The following is a 27,766-nucleotide window of genomic DNA, read 5'->3' as shown; positions in this document are numbered from 1 at the left end:
AGTTTAGCAACTATTTTTTTTCTTTTAATATTAAAAGCGCTTTTATACAAAAAAGTAAAAACAGTACAGTGTTATAATATCAGAATACTGTTTGTTGTCGTAATTGCTTGGATTGTTTGGTATTGTGAATAAAAAATAACAGTTGGTAGTATAACAAAATTTAGCTTTTTTGACAATTGGCTGCATTTTTTGGGCTTGCGTGCAATTTTTTATTAGGTCGCGTGGAACATTTGGCACGCGTGCCTTATGTTAGACACCCCTGCTTTAGCTACAGGAGCATAGCATGTAATATGCACAGTTGCTGATGTATTTTGTTAACTTTCTTCAACAGTTAAATCACTTGGAGAAGAGCTTAATTGCCGCGGGCTTCATAGCCTTATTTCAATAAATTCTTAACTAGCTGTAAACTTCTTGATAAACCGGTTTGTGTAATATTTCTTTGTCGTTCATTGCCGTGCAGGGTACGAAACTGAAATACTGAAGGACGCTTGCCTACTTTCTGCTTTGATATCGATCTTATATCCTATATATATAACTTAAGGGTAATGAATCCTCATTTAGAGCATTGGTGTGAAATGTAATTATCTTGCCGATGTAGAAGCGAGGCCGTAGCCTAAACCGAAGGATCTTGTACAAGTTATGTTTAGGCTAACCGATCTTTCCGTTCGAAATATTTTTAATATTCCTTAACGCTTGTTGCAGCAAAATGTAGTTACCTTGGTCAATTCAAAACGAAGGAAATATAAATAACTATAAAAATAACAACAACTGTAATGGGCCTTACTCAATTGTCGCATACAGTTTAAAATTTCTTCAAAATTCATTTTTGAATTGCATTTAACAACATTTCAAATATACGTCAGGTTTATTAAGAAAATTTGCCGCAAACCGGATCGGTTGACCCGGCAGACTGGATCTGGCCCGCATGCTGTAGTTTGGTGACCCCTGGTCTAGTCGGAAATCGTCTAAAACTAACATTACATTCCGTAAATTTTATAGTATCTTAAGCATATTTCGCTTTTAAAAGAATTAGGCCTATATAAAATTAAAAACAAATAAAATTAATTGAACGTGTGTGGTTAAATCCGAAACGGTAGGGCTACATTATAAATCTTTATCAAATCAAGAAAGATCTTTAAACAAAAGGCATAGCCTTTTTTGCTATTTGCTTAATTAGGACCTAATCAGTTTTAGTTCTACAACATGTGCCATTGGAAATGCTACTTACAATAAACCAACCTGCCTAATAATTTACAACAGCTTGAGTACAGGTGCAGCCGGGAAAATAAAGTCGATGTCCTAGTCGGATTCAGTCAAATAACGAGTCCGTCTCCGACTTACAGCCCTGTATTAACTTATAGGGGATTCGTGTAACTCACCCACCTACAATACGTATATAGGTGGAAACTATTTTATCACACGCTGTTACAATCTATGGTTTGCCGCCTTGTCGGGTCCGAACTGTGTAACTCTACCACATAAGCCAGCCCTTCTTAAATTTTTTTACCGCGGACCCCTAAAGATTTTACTTGCTATGCATGGACCACGTTAGGGAAAACATTTTTAGAGACGATGTCGTAGATTTACGTCACAATACAAATGAACTTTAGAAATCTGCTGGTTTCGGTTCAAAAAATGTGAAAGTGAAATGGAGTCTGAATACATTCAGTGCAATTAGGCTTTCATGGACCCCCTAAAGGGGCTTCACGTACCCCCAAGGGGTTCATGGACCCCAGTTTAAGAATCCCCGGCATAAGCGTATACTCCGACTCAGGATAGTCTCACTTGATTTTCGAGTGTAGAATCCCGCCAAATTAATAGACTTATTTGAGTCCAGAATACGACACTATGCAGCCCCGACTTATGTTATATCGCTGGTCGCACTAATATGCTGTCATGGAAATACAGCCCTGTTAAAACAATTTAATGATTGTTTGTTTTTTTCTTTTAGCCAGTAAAGATAACAATAATGGACCTGATTTATTGTTGCGTCTTGCTTGTCATGCTCGGATATTGTGTAACCGCTCATCCAGGTAATTTGCTCTCTAACTTCACTAAAATGCTCGTGTATTTTTGCAGTGACAAATCAAGAACAATATGAAACCTTATGTACACCTTCACATGTAACATTTCTATCTAACAAAAAGTAAAACGATCGCGGAATACTTAATGTTTTCATGATTTTATCTAGGATAGTTGTAATTTATCGTTATGTGTTGTTAGCCTTGCTTGGAAATTAGGGCTTAGAAGTTGTAATGACGTACAAAAGAAAATGTTTGAGCTCGTTTCGCGCTTTGCGCAAATCTATACCGCCTTTGCGATATCGCTTTTGTATCAAAATTGGTAACCTCGTCCAAAAATAATGAGCATTACCTTAATTAAAAAATAACGAAAATAAAAAGCATAGTAAGCAAGTTGTTTTACGTGCAAATAGTCAGATAAATTAATCAATTTTAGGGATACACATTTTATAGAAACTCTTACTTTTAACCCGCGTAATTTAAATCAATGACTTAAGTCCAAGTCAAGGAATTTATCCAAACGACTTAAGTAGACTTAAGTCAAGTCAAGTCATTTGAAAATAGTCACATTGATGTACAACACTGGTATTTTCGTTTTAGAGTGCGATGGAGACCGGCAATACAGCACATGCATGCCGCAAGGCAGAAAATGCAGCGATATAAACGGCCACACTTCAAGGGTGAAACGAGGAACCGACCAAGACCAATACCAAGACCCAGTGCCAATGCAAATGTCTATGCTCGCGACATTCCAAGGGTTAAATCCAAAACTTGCCCTTACATACTTATACCTGTGGCAACTTGCTCGTCTACGACGACGACCTTACTTTTACTCTAGGCTTCGCTATCCAGGATCAAGCGGTTACCAAGGCCCTCGTTCGCAATCGCTCCGAAGTAGCAGCTCGCCGTCGTGTGAAAGCGGCTGCTACTGCTCTCGGGGACTCTTCTGGGATGGCGCCGAATGCGTGAACGCGAACCAGTGTCCTCATTCCTAAACCCTGCACTTAACCGAGCCCGACATTGCTGATTTAACTTGGACAATTGTAACATCCTTATTTCTAAATTCCGCAGTTAACCGAATCTATTAGGTTCTCATCAGAATACTTTCGTTTATCGCTTAATGGAAAATTTGGAACTAATTTTCTACAGTATTTAAATTGGAACCTTGTAAAAATTAGACTATACGCATATAATCCCTATTATGTTTACTAACTTTTATTTGCTTTATATGTACAATTCTGATGTTTTTTTAAAACCACTGATGCCGAAACGCTCCCAAACGGCATTCTGAAAAAGACCTAGAATAAGAGCCTTAAAAAAAGTTGTTTATCACGACACTTCGTCAACAAACTATATTGTTTGCCTTTTTCAATCACAACTGCACAAACATAATGGCGCGAATTTTTTTCACGCTTAGCTAACTTTTCGCGTGGCTTTCCGTAGTCATACAGCCATGGCTGCAATTTTTATTAATAAAAGATTGGTCAAACAAATTTCGATATTTCAACAATAGCCTATAGCGGAATATGCTTTTTGGGTGTCCAGCGCATTGCTTCTCTTTTTGCCAATTTATACCGCATAAATCAACTTTTGCACAAATGGTTTGTCGCCAATCCCCATTTTTATTCAGACTATAAGTATAGACTCTATAAGACTCTAAAGATCATAGATGCATATTTGTGTATATGAACGAACGATAACCTCAGTGTTGTTAATATTTCTGTTTTTTGACGTAACTTTGTGTCGTCATCTCTAAGGATTTTCATGTATTTCGATAAACCAAATTTGTCGTTCCTTTAAATAAGCAAAATAAATGTGTTCATGTGGTTATGGCAAATAATGTGTCTCACCTATGGTTTACATACAACATTTTAATTTAATTGCATTATTTATTAGGTGAATTAAAAAAGGTTTGGAAATACTTTTTTGTAGACCTAATTCGTAAAGCATGTTTTTGTGCCTTGGTATACACAGCTACCTAAACTGGGTGTGGCACCCGCTTGTCGCGCGTATAAAGTTTAAATTATATAAACTATATTTATCTTTCGAACGTCAAAACTATATAAACGAAGTAAAATCTCATAAATTTTTGATAATAACGAGAAACACTTTTTTATCCCCGTAGAACATGACGGGTAGCAATAAGCTGGGCTGTGAAGTCGAATTCGGACTCGAGAATTTGAACTCGGACTCGAGTAAAGCGACGTAAAACTATCCGAGTCCCGAGCCCAAAGTGCGCTGGCGCAGTATAAATTGAAAATTAAAAAAGTAAAATAGCATATCGTGGAATATTTGCCAACCATGTATAAGTTATTTGTCACCTTTCTAAGTAGATTGCTGTAGAGTCTGAGCCGAACTCGGGACTTGGCGGAATCGGCACATTTCGCCAGAGTATGACTCGACTTTATTTTTAGACTGTAGTCGGCGTTGAATTCCTATAAACCAACTCGGCTGGAGAAAAGTTGCATCAAGTTAAATCAGTTTGCACAACGTTTGCCCTATATATTACAGGGTTTATTTATGGTTTTAAACGGTTTTCAGGGAAGCAAAGTAGCTCGATGTTTACCCTTTCGATTTGCTTTGCATACCTTGGTTGGCATTTTCGCAGACTACAGTTCGGACACGATGTTCCAAAAAATAGCTGCTGATGATAAGGATTGACTTTACTTTCTCGAGAAAACGTAAGACAGTCAGAATAAGGCAAACACAAATGCACACCAAACGCATCGCTCAATAGTTCGCTACCAAAAGGCTGCGATAATTAAATTTGTGACATTTATTCCCTCTTGAAAACAATCCTTGCGATTCGCTAATTTCAACAAAACAAATTTAAAGCAAAAATTTAAAGAAACTACATTCAACACTTCACCCCACTTAAAACAAGTTTGCGATGTATACATTTTAACGAGATATAAATTTAATATAACAGAAAATTCGAAGACATTAAGTGACATTAACCTATTTTAAAAAGCAGTTGGGGATACATACATGAAGTTGATCGAATTTAACTTTCAAATTTATTCGACAGCTACCTCTGCTATCGCACGTTTTGAGCTTTCTGTCGCTACCTCACGGGCGTGCCGGTAGTGACGTTATACAGCTGGTTTCTCGAGTTTTTGGGCCTGCTGCTGCTGTAACACGAGCTTTACCAGGTCATCACCTGCGAGCCCCATGACCTGCCTATAATATCTGGTCCATTTCCACTACATCTTGAAGAGGTCGTCTGCCTAAGTCGCACCTGCAAAAATCCCGGACGAACTCCTAATTTTCGCAGACTGTAGTTCAGGACGCGATCCCCAAAGTAGCTGCCTGGGATGAGGTTCAAATTTATTTGCTGAAACAAGACGTTTTTTGGACAGCACGACAAGGCAAACACACATGCACATCAAGTTCTGGCATTAGGCTACAGCTTGTTTCCAACAACAAAATTGCCAAAAAGTCATACAAAGCCTTACAATCGCGTTAAATATTGTCCCCTGAAACACAGTCTAAAAACAAAACACATGATTTGCCAACACTTAAAGGTAACAGGAACAAATTTATTACCAACTTTATGTTAAGTCTATTTTTAAATTCAGTTATTTAATTGGATTAGGATAAATAAAATTGCAACGAATTTAGAAACCACCTAACGGGGAACGTTTTCTTTAGGAAAACACACAAATATTAATGAGTTTCGTTGGGGGTACAGTGTTTGCTTGCTAAACTAGACGAGTTAGCACAGTGGTCGGCAAACTGTGGGCCGCAGAGCCATTTTAAGTAGGCCACGAGTTACTTTTGAATAACTTAGTGTTATCATGTAGTTATGGACCGCGTGAGAGCCGTATTTTGATTGCAATTTATTTCAAAACTTCGTGTGGCTAAGAATGTTTATATTGTCTCAGCGTGGTTCAGACTCATACATGTCAAATGTGGTCCTGAGAGCCTCTCGAACTATATTTTTTGCCCACTCTAATTATATGTAAACGCAAAAAGTTTCGCGCTTGGCGCGTTTAGCCTTACTTTTGTTATATGTTTTATATCAGTGATTATCAACCTTTTATGGCTTACGGCACCTCTCAAAAATAATTAATAGATTTTGAGCACCCCGATTGGAATTTTCGTTCTCCAATCGTACACAAATAGCTCTATCAAGAAGCTTACCAATTGAGCAAAAATCAGATTCTTGAAGATTGTCAAATACCTATCGGCACGTTTTAAACATTAGAATTAGCACGCCAGGGCGCCGGGGCACCCCAGTTACGAACCGCTGTTTTACATTATGGGCATGACAGTGTTTTGGGCATTAAGGCGCCGTGTAATGTTTTACCTTAAACACAAATATCCTGAATGCGCCACTGTTTTAGTACTGGTTTTACGTAGTGGGCCTTCAATAGGTCTGAAAAGAGTACTTTGGGCCGCGACAAAAAGACTTTGCCGTGCACGTTAGCATAACATTTTACCAATAGTACAAAACTATTTACCGGGTTTACTGTTAAAATTGGTCCGAAAAAATGTGATGATTTTTTATTTGAAACTGCGTGTTGCAAGCACGCGAGAAACATGTTTTGACTGCACAAATGCTTCGTTGCGGCGCATTTGCACAATTGCTCATCATAAAGCGATCAGTGCAAGTGTTGGAGACCCTGGACAGGTTTCCGGACAATCAGCCTAAACGAAATCTACCCGGCGCGAATTTTCCTGGTGCAATTAGGTTGCGGCCAAAAACAAGTTAATCTGGTTCAGAGAAAAGCTATTTCTCGCGCAATTCACGAGCCGACAGCGTAAACACACGCTATAATTGTGTTGAACCGAACTAACTAAAAGGCCTAAGGCGTCCTCCGACTCTACATGCATGTCTTTAATCAACTCTCATGTTTAGCATATAGGTTTACTAATATAAAAAATCTATTAGCTTATAATTTTGTCGAAGAATCACTTGTTGTGTAGTCTTGCAAAAAAATTTTTGCCTAAAGTTTTGTTAAAAAACGCGCGTTTAAATGAGCTTCGGTTGTTAATTATTACAGGGTCTTGCCGTGATTGTATTCGCTATTACACATGCCCTTTTACGTAATTTTACAATGTGCGCCAGGTTCTAGGCTCCTATAGCCCCGGGCAGCACCAGTCCGTGCAAGTCGATTCTGGGAGCTCATGTGTACCTGCCTCTTGAGGGTAAGTCTTGTTACAGAAGAAACAAAAAAAGCTTACTTGAGGCAATACAGATCTCTCGGAAAACGAGTGGCTTTTTCGGAAAATGCGCTGCATATAGGCTATAGGATGGTTATATGTTGATGCGCCTCAGCCCTTATCAAACTTGGTAATAATTAAGTCTTACAATTAAGCGTTCTGGAGCGTATATTGGAGGTTCGTTGTTTTCCTTCGATACCTACTTTGTTTGTCGTTGGTTTTGTCGTAGAAAACGGTTAATTTTAATTGATCTACAAGCCAAAAAAAGCATTTGGTATAAAATAACCTTAAAGAGATTTATTAAATCTATACGAATGTTCTATAAGTTGAGTCGCAAGTATAAACGGGTGGTTTCGTGCAGTTCATTTCAACAACACTTACGCGTACCAACCTGGGCCACTCCCATTGCTAGTATTGGGCATGTCCGGCATGTCCAGCAAAATTGGATCGGATTGAATAAGATATTTGTAGTAGTAGTATCGGTACTCGTCCGATACTAAAGTGGAATCGTTGTCGATTTGTTACCAAATTGATATAGAAATTCCAAAATTTGCGATCCAGGGCAGCGATTTCTACCTTAAAAACTAAATTTCTCAAAAAAATGTGTTAAATAATAAGGGGTAAATAAAACTTGCTGACGTTTGAGGATTGAAGGCCTAATGACATGTAAACGTAGTTTAATCCATTTAGCTTGTTTGGGCATATTTATAACGTCATTAGGTATTATATATGACCGCAGTAGTTTTTTCGAAAAGTATCGGGGATCAGTATCGGAATAACCTGTGAAGTGTCGCATATTACAACAAGTATAGAGGTTTCTAACATGTTTAGTCATAAAAATGTTGCAATAATCATCAAACTTACGGACGGTTTTTAAAGCTTATCCTAATTAATTATTTTGCAAAACTAAGCTTATACATATAACTATTATAGTAAATTTCAAAAATCAGATTTGGGTTAAACTAAATTGAAAAACGGTAATTCCCTTCATAGACAACCCCCCATCTAGCCCTGCTATAAAGCGAGTGTACTTTGCTCACAATAATACACGAAACTGTTTTTTTTTGTCGTTCTGTATAACGTCCTACCACTGATTTACTTTGATTAGCGGCGTTTAAAAGCATAATGATAAAATTATTTTTTTGTTGCCTGTTGCTGGTCACGCTTGCACAACGGAACCTCGCTCATGAAGGTAATTTGTTTTCCGTGTGAATTATGTTGTGCTTATATTTCCAAAGCTTAAAGTTTTACTGTAATTACTGTAGAATAATACATCGCATGACCGTTTCCAACCATACTGCGAATATAATTATATGACTTAGTGCACAAACTGAGCTGATTTACAAGTGTTTTGCCGCCTTATGGTTGCTTAATTACATTGCTATTTAAGAAAAATTATATTCTATGCTTAAAATTACCCCATTTTGAGTAAATCTTTTTTATTAAAGTGACATTTCAAACGACCGGTAACATATATTAAAACCGATAGTGTTTTATAAAATTATTAAGTTAAAAGTGGTATTAATTTTGTCACAACTGGGAAAAAATGTTACATCTTATTTTATTTTACTATCGATTTTAGACATTTCGGTTTAATTCTGGTAAAGCCCCGATAGATATTTTCAAAATACGGGAGTTTAAGCAGTCTAAAACATACAGGCCATTTCTTCTAATATTTCTAAATACTGACCAGCCTTACAATGCTAGCTTGAAAGTTCCTTTGCAACCTGTTGCCCTCGTTTCAGAATGCAAAGGAAACCAAGTGTTCAGCGACTGTATCAAAATGCAGATGAAGTGCGAAGATGTGGCTAACCAGGCTTCCAGAGCTGCCAATGTGCCGCCGACTAGGGCGAAACGCCAAGCTCAAAACCCTATGCCTGAACCTGTGCCAAACACTCCCATACTAGACCCGAGATTGTTGCGATTACTTGGATTCTACTGGCTCCTTACACCACGAAGGCCATACCTTCCACGGAGACGATATCCCTATCGTCTTCCGTATGGCCCCACTCGCTCGCAAGGCAATCAACCGGATGACCATTCTCACCCACACCCACATCAAAACACTAACCCCAGCAGCCATTCTCACTCGCATCAAGATACCGACCCCAGCAGCCATTCTCACTCGCGTCAAGACACCAATCCCAGTAGCCATTCTCACTCATCTCCAAGCAACAAGCCGAGTGGTCACTCCGACCCTATTCAAATCGTTTCCTCGCCTGTCAGAAGTGACCCGGTCACTCCGTGTGTGGCAGGCTGCACCTGCCCTGAAGGTCTTTACTGGAGTGACGTCCACAGCAACTGCGTCAGCAAAACTCAATGTCACCACAGTAAGCCATTTTTGATGTTTAGGCTATCTTTTAAGGCTATAAGAATGACAATCACACACAAATTAACTGAAGATGATACAAGCTCGTTTTGAAACGTCCTAATTAAGATGATGTCGATCTACTCGACCTTTTGGCTTTGCAATTTAATATCAAGCTAGGCTATATTACAGATCCGTGCATAGTGTACCCAAGATGACAATATTTTAACAAAAAAGTATAAAAAAATATGACAAAAATCGATGCGTGCATGCATGCGAGAGTTATATACGGTTATCATATGGGAAGGCGGTTATAACAAAAAAATTGTTTTGGGATTTACAATGGTTTATTTTACCCTAACTATTTTTTTAAGATATTTTTTTCTGCGCCAAACAATATGCAAAGTTATTTTAATTACAAAGTTATTAAAAAAATCAAATTATATTTTATAATACGTCCATTTATATTTTGAATTACTTGTATCTGCAGAGGGAAACTAAATGTTATGGGCTATAGTAATGAATTTAGGGCACCAAATGCTTAGGGCGCCAAGAGCGAATAATCCTGCCCTGAAAAGAGCCACGTTTAGATATACAGTATGTGGGCCAGTGATCCTAGCACTGTAAAACGTCCACAAGCGTGCCACGGAACGTTTTGTTATTAGGCAAAATAACCTATTTGCATTGTAAATAGACGTGTAGACTTGAAATTTACTATCTATTAGGATTCGATAGCTGATAAGAGTATGGTGTTTACCTGCACTACCTTGTCGTGTAGTTAGATTACGTTATAATTGCATGGTTCGCGAAAGACACCTGAGGGGTATAATTATAGTAAGACAATTCGCTTATATCAGCGGTTCTTAAACTATTTCCATGGACCCTTTGGTGGTCCGTGAGGTAGTTTTAGGGGCTCATAGAGGCTTAGTTAAATTATTAGTGTATTTCTAAGAAGTAATCAATTTTTTAAGGAAAAAAGTTTAATTAAAAAAACATTTCGTACTGAATGTAGTAAGACTCCGTCTCACTTTCACGTTTTTGGAACCGAAATCAGCAGATTTATAAAGTCTATTTGTATTGTGACGTCATTTTTGGAAATTCCTTGCCTATACCGTGGTCCATGCAAATCCAAAAAAAAATTAGGGGTCCGCAGTAAAAAAAAGGTTTAAGAACCCCTGGCTTATATAAATATTGTGGTCAATCGGGTCGAAATATCTGTTCTGTTTTTTCGGATCGGTTTCAAACAGCCAAAAAGCACCTCTGTTATTTTTCGATCTCTTCTATATCGACAGGCTGTTCCGACGGGATGGTGTACCACAAATGTATGCCGTGCAAGCGCGGCTGCGAAGACTTTGACTGCGGCACCCACATCCAAACAGGCTTCCACATCCATTACTGCGCGAGCCCAAACGAATGCAAAGCGGGATGTGCCTGTCCGGTCGGAAAGGTTTGGGACAAACAGCACACGAAGTGCGTCATCCCGAGCCAGTGCCATCATAACCGTAAGTGAACTGTTTGCCCTTGGTAGGAGTTTGCAATGGTCAGTGGTTGGGTTACAGTTTGGGTTGTAATTGACAAATTTGCCAGGAAGGTGGATTATAGTTTGGGAGGTTGTTTGAATCTTTACCTGGCGGTTTACGTCTTATTTCGTTGTAGTTCCCATTGCCACCTAGCGTTGTCAGTCTAATGTTAGCCTAATTCCGAATGTAGTTTCATTTACGTTGATCCAATGTCGGTATTATTATTTGTTCCAAAATTTTTATCGGATTTAGTTATCATTTTATATCGTACCAATATAGAATAATATACACATAAGTGAGGCTCAATTGCCTAATTCCCTAATTTATAACTTGAAAAAAAAAACATTTTTTATCATAATGCTTATCGTAACGTTGCATAGTCAGCGGACATTATCAAAGCGCCCGGAAATAAAAACAATATAGAATAGCCATATTATTGTTTGATTCCAAATTATTATCCGTTTTTGTCATCCGTTTGTATCATACCAATATAGAACAATATACAACACATACTGTACATGAGGCACAATTGCCTAATTCCGTGACTTGAAAAAAACTCATTTTTCATTATATTACATATCATAACGTTGTACCGCGTACATTAATAAAGCTCCCGTAAATAAAAACAATATAGATTATCCAATATATAGTTAAACCTAACCTTGTGGAATTGCTGTGCTCCCGCAAACAAAGCTGCAACGGCCTAGCCCAGTGGTTCTCAACCTTTTATGGCTTGCGGCATCCCTCAGAAATAATAAATATCTTGCGGCACCTCTACAAGACTTTTTTCCCGTAGTTAGGCTAGTTCAGAAAATTTTACAATAAGCGGAACTGGAACAGCACTCTAAATAACGTAAAAAGTTTTAATTAAATTTATTCCATCTTTATCTTACAAAAAAAGTTGTAAAATTTGAGCAGTGATCAGATTTTTAAAGATTTTCAAATATCTCTCGTCCCCCTTGGGCATTCGAAATGGCGCCCCAAAGCGTGCCGCGGCACCCTGGTTGAGAACCACTGGGCCAGTAGTGGGATTCAATGTTTTTGTCAGCGGTTTCTATCACAAAAGTCATATTTTCCAGCCGCTTCTGTTACTAAAGTCATATTTTTCGGCAAATAAACTGAGCAGCGGGCATATAGGCTACATTAACACGGTGTCATACAAGGGAATAATAGAAATAACAAAAATGAAAAGTTAAGTAAATTAAAGCTAAATGATGAAACTATCCGTTTTTCACCATTCAAATTAGCCTGCACAACAGTGTCCAAAGTACTGTTCTCAGTGCCATTAAACTGCCATGCCATAATGTCAAAAACATAATACAAAAGAAAAATATATGCGCGAAGCGAGAAAATTTTTGCGTTTACATAGAGTTAAAGTTGGTAAAAGTATAGTTTGCCATTCTCTCAAGACCACATTTGGCACGTGGGCCTTTCCAAGCTGAGAAATTTAAAAAAATTATATGCCACACCAATTTCTAAAATAAAATACAAAAAATGTACGGCTATCACGCGACCCACAACTACGTGATAACACCAAGCTATTCAAAAGCAACCTGCGGCCCACTAAAAATGGCTCTGCGGCCCACATTTTGCCGACTACTGCTGTACAACATGGTAAATGTTGTTTCTGGATGAAATTAGCTATACATTTTATAACCATCTGGTGTACATTTAGCACTTGATCAATAAACATAGAGAACATCCACATTTGGAAAAACACGTGAGCTATTTTGATCAGCTAAGATGCAAAAATCCATGGACAGTAACGAGCAATGCTAACCGGTTCGCTGAATTCATAAAATTTCGCGAAACGGTTCTACAGAACCGGTGCGAACCGGCTGAATCACACCAATGCATTGGGCCCTAACATTTCTCCTATTTTTCCAAGCACACTGCAACCCGGACCAGATGTGCCGCTGCGTGAAATGTGTACCGAGCTGTCCTTCCAACCGAAGCGGCATGACTTCCATCAGCCAAGCGCCGTGCCACCGACAATCGTGCACCCACCAGTGTGTCTGCAAGGATAACAAGCTTTTGGACCAGTTCGGAAGCTGTGTCGTGCCTTTGAGCTGCCCCTTTAACGGTTGAAGCTTAGCACAACGAAGGTGGTTCCGAAAAATTTCACGTGCAAATACCCGCTTTCTCGTACGATGAATTGCAGCTGACTTTGCGGCTTCTAACCGTAAAATATAATTTAGTCATAATTGTGTTCGTCTTGCATGGAATTTTATGCATGTTTGAACAATTTTGTTATTTTTTTGATAGAATTAAAATTAACAGTCAGGTATTTGATTATTGATGCCACAACATAAAAACGTCAATTACAAATCTCAATATAAAGCTAACTCAAATTTTTTCTACTAGTATAGAAACTTTTAAGTGTACGCTACTCATTTTAAAGAGAAATTTTATTGTAACAGCTGCGTAATTGTTATCGTTTACGAATGTGTAACTGCTTGACAGCAATAGATGCATTTTTAATAAAGCTTTTGGTGGCGGTATTTTATCTTTACTAATATTGTTTGAAATTTAATAACAGTTTGGGACCTTGCCATTCTATCGTACATCACTTTTGGTTTGATTCGTATTTCTAAACTTGAATAAATAGTTGCGGTGACAGGTACACGAAGGCATTCTTCCAGAGCAGCTAATGACAAACACGCAATAAAAAGCTACCTAATTTAAGTTCGTGGAATGTTTCCCATTACGATCTGCCCCAATAACCTTTACATTTTTGTAAAGTAAGTTAAAGTGTAATTCTAAGTGCTGCAAAGCTTAATCTGAGTTTTGCTTGGGTCAACAATTTACCTAATCACATGCAATACAACACTAAATATTCAAAACATTTAGATCAGGTGTACTGGAACTTGTTGGGTCACGCCCCCTCGCAATTTGCGCAAATTCAATAGATTTTGCACTTTGCGTTAAAGTGACCTAGACCAGCGGTTGTTAAATATATACGCGAATCCCCAAGGAAAACTTATGTTCGTGTCTTCACATGGCTGGTATTAATTTGTTAGAGATGACGTCATAAAACACTTTTACTTTCCAAAAAAATAGAGTCTTAATGTCTTAATATACATTCAAGGAGAAGGCGCCAAAGCGTTTTTTAATTCACATTTTTTCGGGGGGAAATATCTTTTCATTGTTTAAATAACACATTAACCCCTAAAACGAAATAAAAACGCAAAATAGATTTAGTCGGATTGCTGCTAAAAGCTTATGTTACTGACCAATTTAAAAAAAGAAGGTTTATAAAGTATGAGTCCAGTATAAATCCAACTAATGGCCGCCGCCAGGGCTTTCGTGAACAAATTTTGCCCCTGTTTTAATATTGTGGGCTCCACGGGGCATTATTTTTAGCTTCAAGTGGATTAACTGTTGGTAGAAAATGGTATTGCTTTGTTTTGCTTAGGCCCCCTATACTAGACACATGTCAAATGTAACCTTGCAACCTGCTTAGCATAGTGGTTCTAACAAAATATGTTCAAAATATTAATTGTATTAGTACGTCGCCTGTTTGTTATCTAGTCTGGACCCAAGAGTTAAAAACAAGTCAATTGACGAAAGCTAAGAAAAGAAACAATAAATGTGCTGCAATGTTTACCATCATATCCAGTGTACGCAAATAGGTTAGAAACCAACCAAAATAGCACATCAATTAAAGGGAAAATTTTTAGTTACAATACAATAAATATTTAAATAGTTAAAATGTTTTTATTACCTGGGTAAGCAACAATGCTTATGCGCTTTTCGTGTTTTTTTCCGGACCAAGTCGCCCTGCTGTGATTCTTACGGCTACGCCGAATAAAAAAACTGCATCCACAGCAATTTAAACTAGATACCGGTATACCGATATATTTCATGCCGCTAGGTAGCGTTATAGTTTTGCTCACAAAAATATATTATTTATTGCGTTGCTTTAATAGCCAGTTTTAGTTTAAGTGTCAGGTCTTATACAAAGTGCTCTCTTTGTAGGGCTCTAGGTAAGTGCAACAAGTTATAAGAAGTTAAAACGTAAAGATTAACGTCCATTAACAACCGTATTTGCAGGTCATGTATTCTAGAATCTAATGGAACGCTAAAAGAGGCAGTTCTCTTTGTTAAAAGAAAATCAAACAATGGTACATGGCTTGACTAATTACTGCTTAGTGATTGTCTAACGTAAGGCAATAACGATTTTGTTATTAGTTTTATTACTGTACATTTTGGTAATTGGTATACATACTGCTGCTGAATTTGTTCTGCCTCAGGGCATGCGCTTAAATCTAGATCGAAATTTAACAAGCAATTGTGCGTGACTGTTGTCACTAAAGCTAATTTTTGTAAAGGGTGAGTAAATATTTTAAGCTATGAATATGCAGCAAGCAAAGTATACAATAGAAGGAACTTGTATTGTTAAGCAGACAGTGTTATAGTTACCCTGCCTCAATTTGGCACTTTAAACTATAGTGGTGCATTTCGAACCAGCTAATATAGCATTAAAAACAGACGCACCCGGCATATCATTAGCCTATAATTAATCAACACAACAACGGAAGTTTGCTGCTATTTGTATCATTACAAAGCGCTCACGACTATTAGGCTCAAAGGAGCTGGCATCTATAGGTACAACTGGTCAACCCGATCGAAGACCTTAGTCTTACTGATTTAGTTTGCATTGTAGCTTTTGTCAGCGAGCAATTCACTAAAGCTTACGCAGTCTGAGTCTACACAGCACCCTCAAACCTCGTGCTATGTAATTCAATAGGGCCTTTGATAGACGCATACTGTGATGCCATGTGCTGCTGTTGTTAGAGCATGGATTTTTTCTGATAACTAGGTCAATTCAGTCACGGACTTTATCCCGCTAAAACAGAAATTGAACTAAACAGCTGCTGTTTCCAGTTTATTACAGTCGTTGGTCGAACTAAATGAACCGTGTCAGTTCGGCGGTAAAAACAAGAATTACACCGCATATGGTGATTACGCGAGGCAAGGCAGCAGTGATTGCAACCAGTGACCTTATCAGTTAACCGACGTAGTCGTGGTGCATTTGCCCATTGTTGCTGTAAGTTTGCAGCTGTAAACCTTTGGTCTGATAATAAGTAGTGACTATACAGACCAGTGATTTTATCGTTTGAGGCGTTGATAATGGTGGGACAGGAAGTATTTCGGTTGCCCACAGGCTAATAGAATTGGCCACACTGTAAGGCACAGCCAGATTTGGAGACTTTGCGTAATTTGCAGGGAATACCGAACCTTTGGATTTTAGATTTAGAAGAAAGGCCATTTCGTTCAATGTTGTCTATCGTATTTTATTGTCGTTTTGGGAATAGTAGGCTATAATGCTTCTCTTTGACTTTGGGGAGGTTGATTACCTAACAAACTTTGGTTTTCTAAGACAACAACTGTTTCACAGAACTTCGCCGTTAAAACAAAAACACATCTGGTACATTGATTGGTACAGTTTGGTTTAAAAACGCTGTTTGTGGAATTCTAAAAAAAGATTAAGTTGCAATATGAGTCGTAATCTTGTTGCATAAAATTATATGCATGTGCAATACTATTTGTTTAAAGTCGATTCCAACTCCCAACCTTTTTTACATTTTACTACAGTTCGGCTGTTGTACAGGTATATGAACCGGCTAAGGCGGCCAAGGCTCTGTAATGGCTGCGGTATGTATTTATCAGACATCCAATCATAACAACTTTCGTTAAAATACGCTTTTTGTGGCAGGGAATCTTTGTTTTGGGGTTAGAGTCCTACAAATAAAGCAACCTTGAGCTATTACGCATTATTGTTCACAAGACATTTTAAATGACAAGTCCTTTTTTAAGTTTAACAATTCATTTTTTTAAATGAAGAACCAGTCAAATCTTTCGCGAAATATCAGCAGTCTTAGTCAAGTCATTATTAAAGCAAGTCAACTTTAAGTTAAGTCATTAGTACACAAACAAAACGTTAACTAATAAAGATGGTAACCTCGTCCGATAATGAGCAACATCTCAACTAAAAATAACAAAAACACAAATATAGCTAGTAAACTGTTCTACGTGCAGATATTGAGATAAGAAATCAATTTCATAAAATACATTTTGTAAAAACTCTTGATTTTAACCTACGTATTTTAACTCAGTTACTTAAGTCCAACTCAAGTCATTTGCCCAAAAGACTTAAGTCCAGTGAAAAAGAGGGTCAAAAGACTTAAGTTAAGTCAAGAAGAGGGTCAAAAGACTTAAGTCAAGTCAGGTCATTGAAAGGCAATCAAATTAGTACACTTAAGTCGGTATTAGCTTGAGTCATTACAACACTGGTATTACTTTTTTTAAGTTTATAAAATTACTATTTCGTTGCAATATTCTACCTTTTTAAGAATTCCAGCAAATATTAAAATACCGAAAATACGTTATGTTTTTAGCGCTTAATACACTGTGACCCAACTAAGGTTTTTCCTGAATAAACATGATATTCGGAAGGACTCCGGCGTTGGCGTTGGTTTTCGTTTATTTAGTGTTAAACATACTTAGTCCTTTCGTTTATCTCTTCTGGTTTCTAGTGCTTCAGGTAAGTCATTTGAAAGTACTTGCATATCATTTGTAATACGAGTAGTTTATTTCGCTAATGTATATTAACATTCTAGTTAAGATTTTACTTACGAAAAAATTTGTACTTTATGTTGATGCGACATTCTTGATCCTTATTAATCTTTTTAAAATCAATGAAACCGCCAAAATTGCAGATAAATCTGATAAGCGCGTTTTGTGTTTCTGTTTTCTTGTTGTATTTAAAAAAAAAACAACGAACGAAAAGTTGTAAATTATATACTATATTTAGAAAGTGCGCTTACATTTTTTAAGCAAGTATTCATACAGTGGAGCATAATGGTTTGTAAGTTGTAGTAAGACACTAGTAAAATAAACGTTTAAAATAATACTTATTCCTGTATGGGCTTTGCTATTCTTACTACGTATATTCATACAATATAGGCGTTTTTTATACAAATGTTTAGCGATCAGTTTTTTTATTGTAGCCCATCCGACTTTTCTCGTTCGACCTGTACTGGAAGCTTGAAGGCAAACTGTTTGAGTTCGCTGTTGCACTCGGGGCACTACACCTAATCCTTCCGGGACAAATCAGTAAGTGTCGATTTTCTTCAGTGCTGCCAATAATGTGAATGTAAAACAAAACTAGCGACCCACAATGAATATGACGAAACAAATATCTGAGTTACATAAAACCTGCATCGTCTACTGGCGTACATACTAAAATAGGTAATGCGACACGACACATCTAATAGTTACGTATTTGTGATATTGATGCATAAATGTTAGGTAATGGTAATGCATAATTTCCCGATCTAATAGAGAACTGTAACATTTAGAAATGCTTTACGACCCACCTGAAATAGCTTTCGCGACTCATTGGACCCACTGTTTGATAAACCAAACAACTTAAAAAAACTGCTGTTCTCGGCCAAACTTGTGAATAAATTTGCAACCGAGAAGAAAGGTTTTGTTTCTGATAAAACTAATATATATTTTATATTATGTTCATCCGGCGAAAAATATATCGTGCCTCATGTTTTGTACCTATATTTTCTAAACGGTCTGTATATTAACATCTAACATTTTGTAGTTTATGAAAGCGGAGATGACTTGTCGAAAATTCCAGATGACGATGTGGTTTTAGCAATGCCGAATCATCAGAACATGATTGACGTTCCATTGTTGCTTACTGCATTTCAGGTACGTACTTTTATAGGGATACAATTTTTAAATGTCGATTTTTTGTGGTTCTCTAATGCTTCACAAGGATGTCAAATTACACGCTTTTCAAGACATATTTTCATGGCAAGAGAGTTCTATCATGATAATAGAGTTCTATCAGAAAACTTATAACATTACTTTGAGTTTGAGACTATATCGTTCCTAAAGTTTATTCAACGTTTTGGTTTTTATCTGTTCATTGAAAAAGAAGAATCAAAGTCTGTAAAATGACAGTAGGAGGTTACCCTGGCGCTAAGCTCGACACGAAACAATGGTATATAGCACAGGTGGCCAACCAGCCAGATACCAAGAGCCGCATTTCTTACTTGGTTAAACGCAAAGAGCCACACCTCACACATAGAAAAAAGAATAGCCTATCATTCCATTTCTTGACCACAGCCACAAAGCGATCGCACGATGCGCAAAAAAACGTGCTTTTTTGGTTAAATATGCAAAATTTTAATTCAGAAGGAGACGCGACGCACATTTCGCAATATAATGGCATTTATTAATAATATTTGAGCATACTTTTGTCGTTTATCTTGTTTTAAAAATGTTACAATAACACAATGGCCTAAGGCAAACCGTCCGAGTCGGAACCAGCAAAAATCCACAACTCAACCGAACGAAATCGAAACATTAAAAAAAACTAAGTGCAACATGAACGTAAGAGCCGCACAAAACTGGGTAAAAAGCCGCGTGTTGGCCACCCTTGATATATAGCCAAACGGTTAGAAAACTGCGACTAAAATGTTATTTTTTAGAAACAGCTACATTCTTCATCGTCCAAGCGATAAAACATTTTAGCTTTATACGAATCTAAGGCTGGCGTTAGTTTGTACCAAAACAAGTTGTCTATTGTCGATCGACATACATTTCGTACGTGTGCTGCAAAATCGTTTTAGCTTTGTTTGTGTCCCGCAAGTGGATTAAGGTTGCGCAGCTCTGCGTTTATCTCGACGCAAAACAATGAAAGGAAATGTAATCTAGGCAAGCGGTTAGAAAAATGCGACTGAAATTTGCTTTATTCTACATCGTACATGCGATAAACATTTTGGCTTTCAGCCAATCTAAGGCCACCGTTAGTTTTATACATAAGTGACCAAATACATGTGTCCTATATACAATAGACCTGAATAACAAAGGCAAGCTACGCAAGCGTTTTTCGAAAAGCGTCAAAAAAACGTATATATTGATTAAAACACCTGATGAACAAATGTTTATGTTAGCCATTTTAAAATATAACAGCGCTTTATTTTTCTTTCAGAATCGCAATGTGCTTCACAAAATTACATTCATCATGGAATGGTGGTTCAAGTACATTCACTTCGGATTTATCAGCTACTGCCACGGGACCTCGTTCGTTCGAAAGGTTGCGACCATTTTTTTAAGCATTTACATGACTATTTTATGTTAAACGATTCGGAGGTTGCAAGATGTGGCCGTTAATACATAGGTATTTTTTTAATGAACTTTACAAAGCATTTACGCCACTCTTATAAACGGAGCTAAATCCACGTTCGAACTAAATCATGCTAACAATCTAACCGACTATTAGAATTGTCCGATACTTTCTGTTTTATTCCGATAACGACACCCTATGTGTAAGGCAAAGTACTGACGAACCTATGCTATATGACGTAATTATCATGGCCAATTAAGCAAATTGATCGAAACTTGTGCACGTAACATTTTCCGGATGACTAAGACAAATAGATGTGTGGGGATTTTGAAACTTAGTTATATTGGGAATATTCTATTTTTCAAAAAAAAAAATAACTTTAAAAACATAAAACCAAATAGATTAGATATCGGATCTACACTTATATCGCCCTAGTTTTTCACACTCGATACTACTGCTTGACATCTGGCATTTAATATACCGACCAACCTTGCTCTTTTAATGAATAATTTTTGCTTTGTAGGTAAACAGAAGCCAGCCCAGCGTTATAGGACCGCAGTACGACCCGTGCGTGCAAATTCACAAGGACGTTACCCAGTTTGTGGTCGAGGGAAAGCACAAGTGGATCGTCCTGTTTCCCGAGGGTGGCTTCCTCTATAAACGAAAAGAAAGCAGCCAGAGGTAAAGCTTTTTTCTGTGACTCGGCCGCTGCGTTTATGTTTCGATTGCAAATCTCTAAATGAGTGGCCTCTTGTAAAAATATTGCTCATAATGCAACAGTGACGCTCCATGCAATCTTACTGCAAACCGCCTTAAAAAGCAACAGTTTTATCGATTGCCTAAATCTTTTTTTCCGCAAAACTTGAGTAAGGGGGCACAAAGAGTTGAGGGACAATGACAGGAGGTAGCAAACTGCTATAATGAATATTGCATTTTATAAAACGTAACAAACATTTTGTTGCTTTGTTTATTGATTAATTACATTTTATAATATTTGATTTAAATAGATGCATGAGGCACAAGAAAAAAAACTATAGAGAGTTTTGCAAACGCTTTGGCGTACTCACCTTTGCGTGTACTTTACACACACTCTCGCCCGAGATCAAATCTTGCAATAAACCTGATAATTACTTAACTTCTCGCCACAGACATGACTCGGTCTATATTCGCGTTACTCCACTTTTAACTGTGGGTTGTCATTTGTGTTTATTTACGAAGATACGCAAGAAAGAACGGACTTCCGATATTGAACAACGTCACGCTACCACACGTTGGCGCCGCGGAGTCAATAATTAACGCACTTAATCGATACGACATGGATGCTAAGAAAGGTATTTTTAATACGTTTCACATAAAATTATGCAAATATTATTTTCTTGTATATATACTAATTGACTAACTGTAGGTTTATATATATTTGATAAACCAGATCAGTCTGAATAATTTTCCTCGTTTTAAATCGAACATTTTTGTGTTCAGATTCAATTAAGTTAGGTTGGATTGTGGACGTAACTATTGGCTACAAAGCACCAGTCTCCCCACTTAAGTTCATCTTTGCATGGGATGGAGTGCAAGAAACTGAACTACATTACAGGCAAGTTTTGTAAATATTTTTGTCATTTAAATTGCGACACGAAGGATGAAAAATTTTATAGTCAGTTAAGTCTAACTTTTCATATAACCCGTATAAATCGTTTGATTTATAAATCCTATGACCCTTTCACCCACATACACACTAAGGAATAAATAAGTGATTAAACGGTTCAAGAAGTAATTAAATGATGGTGTTGTACAGCTTTAAGGCCCCAAGCCCAATATTCTCTCAACAGCTGAAAACTGTTGGAGCAAGTTTCTTAGTACCGGTATGTTCGTACTGGTTTCTTGCGTGGAACGACAAAACTTTCATCAAATTTAAAACGCTAAGCAAACATTCGAAAAATTGTCGATTTTATTTTCTATGGTGGCATCAGCATTGATTTACAGTATAGGTCATTGTGTTTTATAGGCCTGAAAATAAATTTATTCGTGTTAATTTCAGGGTATTCCCGGCTAGCGAAGTGCTAAGTGTTTCGAAAAACCGTCAAGAACGCGAGCGGCATTTAACGCAATGGATGTACAAGCTCTACGAGGAAAAAGAGCAACTGCTGGGCTACTTTTTCCAGAACGGTTCTTTTCCCACTTCGGCGATGAAAATCAAACGGAGGCGACGCGATTTGTACAACCGCCGTTTGCTAAATCCCGGCATTATTTTATTTATTTTGACGTACGTTTTGATTTACCAGTTTGCAGCGTTTGTGTCCCGGTACATGTTCGTATTGTGACCCGCTTTTGGAAGTATATTCAGTTTATTCACTGTGCGGCATGTTTTTACATGCAGCATGTTTCCCTGGCTAATGTGCAAGTGTGTAGCCTTCAGGCAACGGTACTATACATTTTACGATGGTGAAAGTTTTAAGCAAAACGGCGGCATATAATGGGTTTAATTTAATAGGAAAGCGGCATAACCGTTAACCCTATATGGCTATTACGATACACCATCTTCGTTTGTATGTGCTTTGTTGTAACGACTTTTTTTGCATAGAATACAGCCGAGTACCTATAATTAGAGAAAAATTGCTATATTTACAAAGTTATTAAAAAAAATCCCGACCTTTAATCCGCAAGATGTGCCCCGCAATTCACACGTTTTGTCAGGAAGGAAACCGTAAAAAATTGGGCCTGGAATTGACCCAAGTATAGTCTTACCAGTAAGCACTGAGGATAACAAGATTAAAATGCTTAATTTAATTTACATAATTGAGTTTCTATTGTGGTTGATTAAAAGTGAAAGATAAAAAATTTAAGCAGTTTTTTAGTATTTTGATTTAAGTAGGATTTAAGCATTTTGTTGCAAACTTTTATTTTTGAGGTTGTGATGTAAATTTTATTGTACCATTAATGAGAAGTATTTTAGTAGGGTATCCCCTAAAACAACATAAATGTCAGATTAGGCTTAAGAGGAATGCCCTACCAAATGTTAAAATGTGCGCTTCACTTTTGGGACTGTTACTCTACATAGATTTCCGGATTATATATTCAATTCAATCATAGCTCAACAACTAGAACTACAACGATTGCAAGATAATGTGTGATTGAATTTACTTTCAGTTTCGCAAAACGGTCAATCCGACTAATTTCAATAACTTTAAGTCGGGTCTTTAACTTTTTCGGCCTGGACTAAGCTCATTGAATGCATTCGCGAATTATTTATGTATAAGTGTACACATTATAACAAAAATGCTAACCCTGGCACCACCCAAACCTAAATTCAAACTCCAACCCTCTTAAAATATTGCGACGTTTCAAAAATTGTATTACGGCCTTAGTTTCAATGAAGAAATAGCTGTTTTTTCAATGGAGTATGAGAGAGGTGCGTCCTAAACCCATTGTATAAAATAAATCACGGTATATTTTACTTGCTAAGAGTTATTTTTACTGGGCATCGAAAGTTAGAAATTCGCTCTTCGGTTTACGGTTAAGGAAAATTGCATTTATAGGCCAATTAACCTAATTATCGCGAATATAGAATAACGTGACTGCTTCAAGCCATATTCTGATACAGGGAAAACACGCCTCTTTTACAAAAGTGGGAAAGAGGCCATTTTCTATATTTTATAAAATAGGCTACAGTATTTTTTGGAGGTTCGTGGCCAGATGACCTCTTGGATCCGCCCCTGCTCACATTCTCAATGCTCTTAACAAATCTGGTGACCAGCAATTAAAAACTTATGTTCGCCTGGTCTATAACGTAAAAACCCTGCCTAATTTTATACATGTTTAAAAATTCCAATTTGCGTATTAGGTGAAAACAAGTTTGTATGAACGTCGTACGGCCGCCAACACCTCTATTTTCGTAAACACATTCACGGCCGCAAAAGTTTTCATAAACGGCCGCGTCCGGCGCTTAAACCTTTTTTGTATGTTTTACCCTTTTAACAAAGAGGGATATCAGATTTACCCCCAATATATAAATTGGGGCTCATTTAACAAAAAAACGTAAGTAACAAATTACATCAGTTATATTTAATGCTACGGCTGACCTTCAATGTCTGGTAAAGTAGTAATAACTGGGCAAGTTAAGCCGTACCCATTGACAAAACGTAGGCCCATTGACAAAACGTACAAGCATACCACAGCACTGAAATTCAAAAGGTGTACTGTAGCACCAATGAATATTTAATTTATTGTGTTGTACAGTACGCCCTATATCACGCTGTTAACCAAGCTATTTGTAATAAACCAAAGCTAATACCTCCTCGGTTGAATAAATGGCTCAACAAACGCCACTGCTCCAAGCAATGGCCAATTGTGGATTGGACTATAGCCTGATCCTGATCAAATGTTGTTGTTCCTTTTTTATTTTGACATATTTGTCTCTCAACGTCTTCCACTTGTCTGTTGCATCTTTCATTAAAAAAAGTGAAAAGACTTACACTAAATGTTTTAGATTCTACTATATCAAAATATAGATGCCTTCTTTACTGTTTGAAGTGCTGCTGATTGTATTCTACAACTGTACTTTGAACATAACTACAGTACTGCCTATAAACTCAAGTATCAAAAATGACTAACACACATGATCAATGCATGTTTGTAAGGTTGGAATTTTTGTTGCTGCTTTTATACTTTATTAACTTTTTACCAATTTGATAATGTGTTCATATAAAATAAAAATATTATAAGGTATCTAGCAGACATAGGTACTGTCACACTGATAACAATTTAGTCCAAACTACTAACCTGTAATATTTAAACAAGTTGAAACTTGCTGCCAACAGTTTTCCTTTTCAGTACGATCGTGGCAATCACGACAACTGGTGTCATACAAACAAGTTAACTCTTTTACCTTATTAACAAAAAGTTCGTCCATTTTGACTGCAAAAAAAGGCAAATCAGAAATAAATAAGTATATCTACACAAACTGCCAGTCATTTCGCATATTTGCCCCCAAGAAAGCATTAAATATATACCAAACTTCTCAAGTAATCGTATTTTTCATAAAACAAACAGGAAAGTCAAAAAATTTACACAAACAGCAGAACGTATTCACTGCACTCCAAGGTCAGGTTTCAAGCGACAAGCGATTTTTCGCTTGGCAAACGATTCGGCGCGACAACGGAAAATTTCTAAAACGTTTTTTTAGTAACTAGTTTTGCCAAAACTGCAAAAACAGCATTTCTGACAAAAGCTTTCTCCTAGTGAAATAACCGCGAGTTATGACACATATTCAGTTTGATAAAAGCTGTATCCGTAAGCATTGTTTACTGTTTATGTGAATTCAGGACCTTTGTTTAAGCCAGTGGTTTCCAACCTGTGGGTCGCGACTCCAAAGTGGGGTCCCCTAAATTTTTTCTGGGGTCGCCCAAACTTATCGCATTCCTACTGTTTTAGTACACCGAAAAGCCATTGCAGACTCACCGAATCTGTCGATCAATGATGCAAGCAGAGCAGACTAGAAAAACAACTAGCCTGCAGTGAGGTTCGAACTCACGACCTCCGGTCAAGCCGGGACCGTCGCTCTACCAACTGAGCTATGCAGGCTCAGAAGGGAACGAGTCGAGAAACAACCATACGCCAATGCTTGCTCAATCTGTTAGTACAAGCAACTTCATAATGAAGGGGATCGCCAGTATCATATCATAATACAATGAAACATATGTACACACATATATGTGTGTACATATGTTTCCTACTGTTTTAGTACGATTTATGTATTTTGTTAATAGGTATTTTTAGCTCTTAAGAGCTGCTATTTTACAAAGAATTCAGCAAATAAATATTTATTTTTGGACTTTTATGCAACTAACTTACCCGACTCTGTCCAATTTTGTGAGTCTACTACTCTTTCCGTTTTCAACCACACATCTTTGTTTAACGAAATTTAGCGCACTGATCATATTAAAAACGAAACATCGTAAATCGCTTGGAAGTAGAGCATTACCGTTATGCTTATGTAAAGTGGAGCCGCGTTTTCAAAAACTGGTGGACATTATGCAAGCGCAACCATCGGACTTGTTAAAACAAAATATTTTTTTGTTTCAGTTCGTGTGCTAAATTTAAGTTCATAACCTAAATAAAACTACCTAAAAGTAATAATTTTGGTGCACATATATAGCCACAGTTCTCTGGAAATGTGTATATTTTACACATATTTGCTCCTGTTACTTAGTTCCACCATTATTATATACACTATATACAGTATTTATTTCTATCTAAAAAAAATGGGGTCGCAATGTAAATTATAAATTGGGGTCGCTTATTAAAAAGGTTGGAGACCACTAGTTTAAGCCATATTAGGATAAAAATTTATTTCCGTGTGCCAAAGAAAAGCAAGAAAAAAAACGCTGTGCTGCCTCGCCTTTATCACGTGTTATGCCTACGCAATATATTAGAATAATGTACTTATTGATTACGTAAATATCATACTGTCTATGTTGCCTTTTTCGTGTAGATTTATCTTCTAAAGTTCTATAAAAGCAAGAGCTTTATATGAATATAAATATCGCTTGAGGCTTACGACTTGCTTGCTGGCCTATAACCAAAAATACTGTGTGGACCTGTATCAGACTCAGACAACAGTGATATGAACAACTGTCCACAACTTCTGCCCCCATCTTGAAGAGTAAGGAAACTTCACCGAGGCAAAGTGTTCTAATCATATTCATAAGTAACCTTACCCCTTCAGTACCAAACCTTACAGTTATCGCTACAAATTAATAAAGCACTTAACACTCGCTATCGCTGAACTTTCTAAGCCTAAACTACACAAAAATTAAACTTAAAACCGCGGAGTCGAACCGAACCCAAACCTGAACCGTTTTTTGTAAGATTTTAAGGAGAGTCAAAATTATTACATTTTCGAAATTTTATAAAAAAACTAATATTTACTAAATAAACCATTGCCTTAATTTTTCAGATATTTCAATAATGAGCTACTTGGTTATTAATATGTCACGAAAATTAGATTTAATGCGAGTTAAAATTTACTCATTATTCTCAACATTTATTGACCAACATTTTCAGGTTTAACGCAACCTTTTACTTATGGTCAAACCGAAACTTAACCAGAGTTTTAATTTGCTTCGAACCGAAACCGGATCTGAACCGCTTTCCAAAACAATCCTTGAACGCGAACAGAACTTGAACCGGAAAAAGCAAACGTTTCGACTCCCTGGGTAAAAGTTAGTCATAAAAACTGCAATATTTCCATTATGATAGCTGTTGATACGAACCAAAGTGATTAATATAATCTCTTTGTACGAACGTTAAAATAGTTCAGTAGAAATCGTATCGTGGGAAAACACGTGTCCTCGAATGCGGAAAAGTATCGAGTTGTAATCAACCAAGCGTAACAAGACGTAGCAACAAGTATTTTAAATAGATTTTATATCTGTGAAGTTAAAACCGTATAACACCAAAAAAACATTATCATTCGCATTTTTTTATTTACAGAACGTTGATACTATGCCATATAGTACCAAAATTGAGGCTGGTCTAGAATCCTACCACAGCGTTGAAATAATTATATCAAAGCAACGCGCAATGTTTTGGATAATGTGTC

The 27,766-nt window shown here is 37.0% G+C and overlaps 2 protein-coding genes, 1 long non-coding RNA gene and 1 other non-coding gene across 4 annotated transcripts in view; 3 read left to right on the top strand and 1 right to left on the bottom strand.

The window, feature by feature from the left end:
- LOC146145451 (uncharacterized) overlaps positions 1–27,766 on the top strand; it is a 119,721-nt gene that overhangs the window by 34,709 nt on the left and 57,246 nt on the right. The window lies entirely within an intron of this gene.
- Positions 8,259–13,516, top strand: LOC146145457 (uncharacterized). The gene is made up of 4 exons (XM_083390235.1): positions 8,259–8,379; positions 8,933–9,517; positions 10,788–10,997; positions 12,904–13,516. Exons 1-4 carry the CDS (start codon positions 8,313–8,315, stop codon positions 13,101–13,103), a joined length of 1,062 nt encoding a protein of 353 aa, XP_083246361.1. The 5' UTR covers positions 8,259–8,312; the 3' UTR covers positions 13,104–13,516.
- On the top strand, positions 17,421–22,810 carry LOC146145456 (acyl-CoA:lysophosphatidylglycerol acyltransferase 1-like). The gene is made up of 8 exons (XM_083390307.1): positions 17,421–17,562; positions 18,029–18,134; positions 18,634–18,743; positions 20,032–20,136; positions 20,690–20,847; positions 21,385–21,497; positions 21,646–21,760; positions 22,205–22,810. Exons 1-8 carry the CDS (start codon positions 17,461–17,463, stop codon positions 22,485–22,487), a joined length of 1,092 nt encoding a protein of 363 aa, XP_083246433.1. The 5' UTR covers positions 17,421–17,460; the 3' UTR covers positions 22,488–22,810.
- Trnaa-ggc (transfer RNA alanine (anticodon GGC)) lies at positions 25,672–25,746 on the bottom strand. The gene has a single exon. It is a non-coding gene; the product is annotated as a tRNA-Ala (tRNA).

The sequence above is a fragment of the Ascidiella aspersa genome, chromosome 5, assembly GCF_963924565.1.
Source record: "Ascidiella aspersa chromosome 5, kaAscAspe10.2, whole genome shotgun sequence".
Lineage (NCBI taxonomy): Eukaryota > Metazoa > Chordata > Ascidiacea > Phlebobranchia > Ascidiidae > Ascidiella > Ascidiella aspersa.
The sequence above is the reverse complement of the archived record's forward strand: the minus strand, read 5'-3'. Positions and strand labels throughout refer to the sequence as shown.

Bases quoted from the DNA above. Each gene is read 5' to 3' on its own strand.
- LOC146145456 (XM_083390307.1), top strand. From the start codon at position 17,461: ATGATATTCGGAAGGACTCCGGCGTTGGCGTTGGTTTTCGTTTATTTA. The intron at 18,744-20,031 runs GTACGTACTTTT...TTTTTCTTTCAG, and splicing joins TGTTGCTTACTGCATTTCAG to AATCGCAATGTGCTTCACAA. The intron at 21,761-22,204 runs GCAAGTTTTGTA...TGTTAATTTCAG, and splicing joins GAAACTGAACTACATTACAG to GGTATTCCCGGCTAGCGAAG.
- LOC146145457 (XM_083390235.1), top strand. From the start codon at position 8,313: ATGATAAAATTATTTTTTTGTTGCCTGTTGCTGGTCACGCTTGCACAA. The intron at 8,380-8,932 runs GTAATTTGTTTT...CCCTCGTTTCAG, and splicing joins ACGGAACCTCGCTCATGAAG to AATGCAAAGGAAACCAAGTG. The intron at 9,518-10,787 runs GTAAGCCATTTT...CTATATCGACAG, and splicing joins CAAAACTCAATGTCACCACA to GCTGTTCCGACGGGATGGTG.